This window comes from Polistes fuscatus, unplaced genomic scaffold (assembly GCF_010416935.1).
Source record: "Polistes fuscatus isolate 324 unplaced genomic scaffold, CU_Pfus_HIC Scaffold11, whole genome shotgun sequence".
Taxonomy (NCBI): Eukaryota; Metazoa; Arthropoda; class Insecta; order Hymenoptera; family Vespidae; genus Polistes; species Polistes fuscatus.
This window is the reverse complement of record NW_025113009.1, coordinates 5,731,832-5,739,030: the sequence shown is the minus strand read 5'-3', so window position 1 is coordinate 5,739,030 and position 7,199 is coordinate 5,731,832. Positions and strand designations below refer to the sequence as shown.

Genomic DNA, 7,199 nt, shown 5'->3' with positions numbered 1-7,199 from the left:
CGGAAAAGATCATTCATTAAAGAAAATAAATCTATGATTGAGCTTGTAAATAAAGTAAAGGGTACACAAATTCAATACGACGATACTGGCTTTTCCGAACGAAGACCGAAGATTGATCGGGTCTTTCCGATCAAGTTAATATCAAAGCATACAGATGTCGCTGGTGTTCATTCATTAGAAACCCGCGTATTTTAAAATTATTTTTCCGTCACCTTTTTTTACATTTGTAAAATGAATCTTTGTACAAAAGTACAAACATTTACCGAAAATAAATAATGTATAAACATAATAAACGTTTATGCACAATCGATATGTATTTCACGAAAGAATATCATTTTTATTGATAAATATAAATAATATTATAGAATAAATTCGTATAAATGAAGTTTTTTTCTATGATCGCATATTCCTAAAGCAAAAAAATATATACATAATTCAATTTATATTTCTTTTTATATTTTTAATCGGTTATTTTCAAAAATAGATTTTCCTAAAAAACTTTGTAGCATAACACATCTTTACTATTTTTTGTCTTAATGCAATTAGATCATTTTTGTCTAATATTTTTTTTTAAGATATTAAGAAATGAAACAATAAATATCTGATGTATTGAACTGCTATTTCTATAAATTAATATAGTAAACATATAAAGTTTTCTTTATATTATATCAGCTAGGATGAGTTACATCACCATACGTATGTAAATTCATTTGTTTTATCTGCATTCCATTCTAATATAAGAAAATTTTTATTAAATAATTACATCAAAACGTTGCATAAGTAAAAAGTCATATGAAAGGCATGTTACTATTGGAATGTTTCTTTTATTTTGTTTTGTATAAATCTAACGATCTCATAAAATTTCATATAGAAAATTGTTGAAATTTATTCTAACAAAATAATTTTAAATACTTTTTATTGTTTCCTCTACCATGTTATTATATCACTCTAGAAATTTCTTGCCCAATATTTTACGTTACATCGGACTATACTATAGACGTGAGATCTGTCCGGAAAATATTCGACTTACGAGTAAAATAATACTTGTTTTTTACTTTCTAAAAATAAGAATTCGTTACTCGATTCATTCGAGCAGTGTTATAACATATTAGTACTGGAGTCCATAGTGTTTATATGTCTATATGCACGCGTATAAGCAATAAGAGAGGGAAAATATTTGGTCTAATTGTAAGCTCGTTTTGAACTATCCCTGATCATTTGTTAGTCTTCTATCTAAACTCTCTTATCGCTGAGATTCATAATTAAAAAGTTAATTACTCAGAAAGTAAGTTCATTCACGCTTTTTCTTGCGATATTATCAATTTACAATACTTACTTAACTATCCACTCAAAATTTGTTGAGTCAAAATTAGCAAAGCTGTGATTTTGAGATTGCACATACTCATAAAAGTTGTCCCTAAATGATTGATACTCGTTTTATACTAGTAAGCATACATTAAAAAAATATACTCGCAAATCGAATACTTTCTGGACAAACTTCTTACATAATTTTGAAGGCATATGTTTAATATAAGCATGGTCATTATATTATTGCATTTTCTCTGTGATATCATTGAGCAAATACTTTTTCTACCATTTCAGTTTTATATAATTAAATTAGACCTGCCCGAGTCGTTTTTATTCTCGGCAACTTTCTGGTTCTCCTCGTTGTCATATGATGCCATTTATCATGCTTATGTCTTCTTACATTTAAAGAAACATTTATCTGATATCGTTTATCTAATCTTCTCAATCATGCTGCTTGACGCGCAAGCTAGATGAAGTTATTTAGCTCTTACAATTTTTGGAATTGATTCCAAGTTGGTATCTTTCCAAGATTTCCAACTTTGGACTTGATACGAGCTAAAGTAAGTTTTCCTTCAATTTCTATCAAATCCACGTTATTTCTTTCACGTGGAACAAATGTTGAATTACAGCTCAGCTGTTGTTTTAGGCAAGTCTAGAGGTTTTGTATCTTCCGCCAAGAGAGTATTTAAATCTATATCCTGGAAATTGATTGAATGTTGACTGGAACCTGGAAATTATTTAGGATTATTATAAAAGAATATACAAAATAATATATCAAAGAATTGTATTTTAATGGTGTTATGTAAATAGTAATTTTCTATTAAACTTAATTACCAGCATGAGCAAGGAAAAGATCCTTAAGGAAGCCCAATTCTTTCGTAAGCATTTTTATTTTCTCCTCTAATAGCTCATTTTCTCTTTTAAGTTGATTTACACGTTCTAGAGTCTGTTGCGTGCGTAATTTACTTTTAACTCTTGATCGTTTTACAGCCTATATTTAAGAAAAGGAACTCTACATATTAATAGTATTAAGAAGAATAATGTTATTTTCCAAATATCAACAACATATACGCACATTAGAAATTATATCCAAATAAATAACGAACGATTTTACCTGATTATTTCTATCACGGCGTCTCCTATAATCTTCGTCATCTTCTTCTTCAGAAACTTGTTTTTTCTTCTTGTTACCAGAATTGTTTTCTTTATTTTTGGGCGCCATTTAAAATTTGTTAACTTGTATGTTATTACTGAAATTCTTTAAATTGATAATTAATGATTAAAATTATAACGTAATGCTTAGCACTTAAATAGCTATTCAATTTCACAATTCATTATTGGAAGAATTGACCAATCGATGAATAATAATTAAACCGTAAATACAATTTCAAAGATGACACATAAAAGTTTTAAAAAGTTGATGAATTAATTATATTATATGACTAGTTAAGGCTAAATTAATACTAGAACAAAAACTTTACGACGACAAAAGCGTTACCTAGTGGTCAAGTTTGGAAGTTTTATATTCAGAGAAAATGTAAATAAAATCTTTCCATTTGGAAATTATATTTCTCCGTTTGATAAGATATCTAAGAACGATATAATTTCTACTTTAAATAACTTTACAAACTTATATATATATATACATATGTATTTATAAATAAAAGACAGAAAAAATAACATCGTGCGAATAAGTACCACCAACCGTTTTCCATATGTCACGTGTTCTTTTTTCCTACTCCCCGTATTATTTCTAATTGTCGAAAAGTTATCTTCTTGTCAGGGTCAATGTTTGTTAAACACGCAATAGATCATTAAAAATTATTCGCATTTAACCGTATGTTTAAGACATCCTAAACGTTGCTATAATTTCGCTTACCTTTCGATTATTTTAATATTTTTGTAAGATTTAGAAATTGTTTTTATATCCGATAAATTCAGCAAGCATATATCGAAGACTAGACACTATTTATTGTAAATCGCACGTTGCATTAACACGACGACGACACAATCTACTTGACATATGATGCAATACAACTTGCAGTTAATCCACAAAAAGAATACACCGCTCTCTGACGAGAATTATTCGAATTGTTAAAACCTAAGAAAAGTTACTAAAAACATGTTTTTATTTTACACCTTATGCCTATATATAGGGAAAAAAGATGGAGATTTAAACATATATTTTTATAAAAAGTCCATGATAACATTTTTCTTTCCTTATTATTTCTTCTTTTTAAACTAATTTTTAAATACTCTAATAATCCAATTTATCGATACGTTCTTTCATTTAACGTAGAACTCGTAGATTATTTTCTCGTCGAACAGTCGATTACCTAACATTTTATGTAAGTTTTACGATACATGAAAGTTAATAATGTGTTAATAAAGACAAGAAATGTATTAAGCACAGTTTGTCGGAAAAAAATGGTAGTGTTCAAAAAATATTTTTGGCGGGAGTTTAGGGACTACACTAGCGTATTTTCTATGCAACGTCTTTATTTCAACTGTCCAATCCTAAGAAACCGTATGATTTCCTTGCCAACCCTCTGTGCCTAGGGATTACTTCTTAGGGACTTTATCAGAATGCTGTTATATAATGAATTTTTTAATATTATCTTCAAACAACTCGATTCTGTATAAAAAAATATAAATTAATTTTTAATTGCTTTTTGGAATTCTAAATCGTCGGTTTTCCAAAATGAAAGTATTTTTCTATGGTAATTCTTGGTGTAAATAACCAATGCAATTCTACTTCTATAATCTTTTGTTTCATGATGTCGTTTGCATCGGCTACCACCAGGTGGCAACGTTGATCGGTGCAATCACCACATGTTATTTATATTTCAACTTATAAGATAAATATTGAACTTTAATTATAATGCATAAAGAGAGAGACAATTCTTAGAATTCTTAGATAGAAATAGAATCTTTATATAAATAATATTAAACATTTAATATTAGTTATTTGTTAACAATATTGTTAATATAAATATAATACATGTGTAACTACGTTATATATTAAATGGTATATTTTTGTATAAATTGTAAAAATGGCAAAAGGTCATAAGCATTTGAAACATCTAAAATCAGAGAAGGCTAAAGTGAAATTAAAAGCAAAGAAAAATAAACTATTACCAAAAGGATTAAATGTAACAGATACATCGTTTAAAGTTAAAAAAATCGTCATACGTGAACAGTTCAGACAATACGATGAAGCTGAAATAATCAGTAAACGAAAGCTTAATATAAAGGTATGCATATAATGCATGTATATATATATATATATGTTGCCATTATTTTATGAAATCCGTTAATTTATTATATAAACAGCTATTAAATAAAATAACTATAACATACTATGACTTTTTTTAGTATCACCTTGTTCTAACATTATCATTGTTTTCTTTCTGTTTATAGGATTTATTAACCCGACTTCAACATCATAATTCTACAGTTCGTCAAGAAGCGGTAAAAGAACTCAAAGACATTTTATTACAACACCCTTCAGAAATGTTGAATTCTCAATTGCATCCATTATTAAAAGGAATTTCTGCTTTATCTCTTGATAAAGAAAAAAATATAAGAAGAGATTCTTTCAGAGTGTTAAGTCTCATTTTGAGTCCTATTTCTACTAAACGACTGACACCTTTTTGTGATATTCTAATTTCATATTTAAACTGTGCAATGACACATATAGATCCAAATATTAAAGAAGATTCTTTATTATTTTTGGACACATTAGTACAAAATTGTAATAGTGTCATTGCAAAAAGCAGTTATAAAGTATTGCCAAATTTCTTGAACATGATTTCTAGAATACACACTGAAATAAAACCAGGAAGACAATTGACAACAACATTGAATTCAAAAAATACTAGTGTCAAATGGAGGATTAAAGTCTTAGAACGTCTTGGAAATATACTAGGATCTGTTATAAGTTACAAAAAAACACAAAATTACATGCCATCTGAAAAATTAATATACGTAGATAAAAAAACTAAATATATTCCGATTTACACGCAAGTTGATGTACAAGACTGTCAAATAGATTTGGAAAGTATTGTTAGCTTGGAAAATATTACCGATGAAAAAAGTCGAGATGCAAATGAACTCGTGAAATATATAAGTGTATTAATGCCTTTAATGCTTGATAGCTGGATTGAAGTATGTCCAGAAGAAAAAAATGGTCATATTTCTGAAACTATTATTACTTGCGAGGCATCTACTTTGTTAAAACATATTGTAGTAATTATACAATTAATCATTGAATATATTGATATATTAAATGATGAAGATACCAAAATGTGGTTTAAAAATTCTTTTCAAAGTGCTTACATTAAGAGCTTGTTTTCCGAATTTCCATATAGTAGAAAAAACACTGTTGAGACTTTGAGGAAACGACAAAAAGATTTTTCTGCTTTAGAAATGATTGATAAATGTTTGGAGCAAAATTTGGGCATTTGTCAAATTTATGCTTGGTTTACATCTGTTAATATAAGTCATAATATCACAGATAAGTTGGACAAGGCATCCTGTAAATACGTTATGGATTATTTAAATGGTATTTTAAATATATTTATTTATGTAATGTTTCTATCACTTATTTATCAATTTCATTATTTACAGAAATAATTCGTGGTTGGTCCGATATTGATAATTTTGCATTGGCACAATTAAATAAACTTTTGAGAACCTTATTTTTCAAAGCAAGTCAGGTATGGTACATACATCAAATGACAATGAAACCTATATTCCAAGCAATGATAAATGCTAATTCTTGTCAATCGAAGAAAGAGTTACACGTGCTATTACCTAATATAATTACTGATATTATGTTAGAGTATACATTAACTAAATTACAAAGGTAGGGCTAATTTTAAAACATATTTTATATATTTATACTTTCAAATGCTTTTTTTTAAACTTAAAAAAGAAAAAGAAATTCTAATAATAATTCCTCCATTATAGCGAAAATATATTGAAGGATTTTCTATCAATGTCACCATTGCTTCTTTTACATTCTTCCATACACGAAAATATGTTACAAATGATTAATCGGGCTGTACTTTGTCATAAGGAATGGATGCATGATGTACTTGTAAAAAACCAGGATGCTATTATTGGTAAATTACTTGATATATTTCTCTAATAGGTTTTTGTCTAAAGGAATTCATATATACAGTGAATGATGGGTCAAATAAGTTGATCCATTAATAATTAGCTCTTGAATACTCTAAATAAGTTAATGCAAATAAGTTTCTGTACACTAATATGAACGTTCAGGATATTACTTTCGAAATTTTATGCAAATAAATTTTTATTTATTTTTGTTACATTTCGAATTAGAGTATAATAAATTACTTTACAGAAACTTATTTGACCCTCTGTACATACGAATTTTCTATTCAAATATACTTGATTATTTGTATTGTTTGTATTACAGAAAATGCGAAAGAAATTCAGATTATAGGATCGAAGGATGAGAAACGTTCTCGTTTAATGATATGCAATTTATTTTATTTTATAACTAGAGAAATTTTTTACTAATAAAAAATGACATTTTATTAAGCATCAAGTACAAATTATTTTATAAATAGCAACTGCAATTTGGCAGGAAATAAAGAAGTACTATTTTAAATACATAAACGTCATTTAAAAAACGATCCTTTACCACGTATTAGAATTCATTCTTCCTGAAGATAAAGGAAAGTAGAAATGAAATTTAAATAATTTTTAATTATTTTTTGTGTTACCTGCAAAAATATAAAAGTTATTAAAAAACATTATAAAGTAATTAGTTTCTATAGACGAAATGCATAGAAGAAACCGATGAAAGGAATAAAAATATTATAATAAATAGGAAGTTCAAAGAAACTAATTACAATTAT

General features: G+C 27.2%; 2 protein-coding genes across 4 annotated transcripts; one reads left to right on the top strand and one right to left on the bottom strand.

The window, feature by feature from the left end:
* Nucleotides 1-727: 727 nt before the first annotated feature.
* Nucleotides 728-3,378, bottom strand: LOC122526320 (CCAAT/enhancer-binding protein gamma). Of its 3 annotated transcripts, none has more exons than XM_043649670.1 (4): nucleotides 3,014-3,378; nucleotides 2,423-2,566; nucleotides 2,143-2,299; nucleotides 728-2,035 (listed from the first exon to the last, which is right to left on the bottom strand). In XM_043649670.1, exons 2-4 carry the CDS (start codon nucleotides 2,528-2,530, stop codon nucleotides 1,932-1,934), a joined length of 369 nt encoding a protein of 122 aa, XP_043505605.1. In that variant the 5' UTR covers nucleotides 2,531-2,566; nucleotides 3,014-3,378; the 3' UTR covers nucleotides 728-1,931. The 3 variants fall into 3 exon arrangements, with proteins under 3 accessions (XP_043505605.1, XP_043505604.1, XP_043505606.1); XM_043649669.1 differs by having other exon boundaries at nucleotides 3,188-3,378; XM_043649671.1 differs by lacking the exon at nucleotides 3,014-3,378 and adding an exon at nucleotides 2,807-2,990.
* A 911-nt stretch (nucleotides 3,379-4,289) lies between these two features.
* Nucleotides 4,290-6,949, top strand: LOC122526212 (testis-expressed protein 10 homolog). Its single transcript, XM_043649458.1, has 5 exons — nucleotides 4,290-4,562; nucleotides 4,729-5,872; nucleotides 5,938-6,175; nucleotides 6,280-6,434; nucleotides 6,755-6,949. The coding sequence occupies exons 1-5, from the start codon at nucleotides 4,362-4,364 to the stop codon at nucleotides 6,856-6,858; spliced, it is 1,842 nt and encodes a 613-aa protein (XP_043505393.1). The 5' UTR covers nucleotides 4,290-4,361; the 3' UTR covers nucleotides 6,859-6,949.
* Nucleotides 6,950-7,199: the final 250 nt, after the last annotated feature.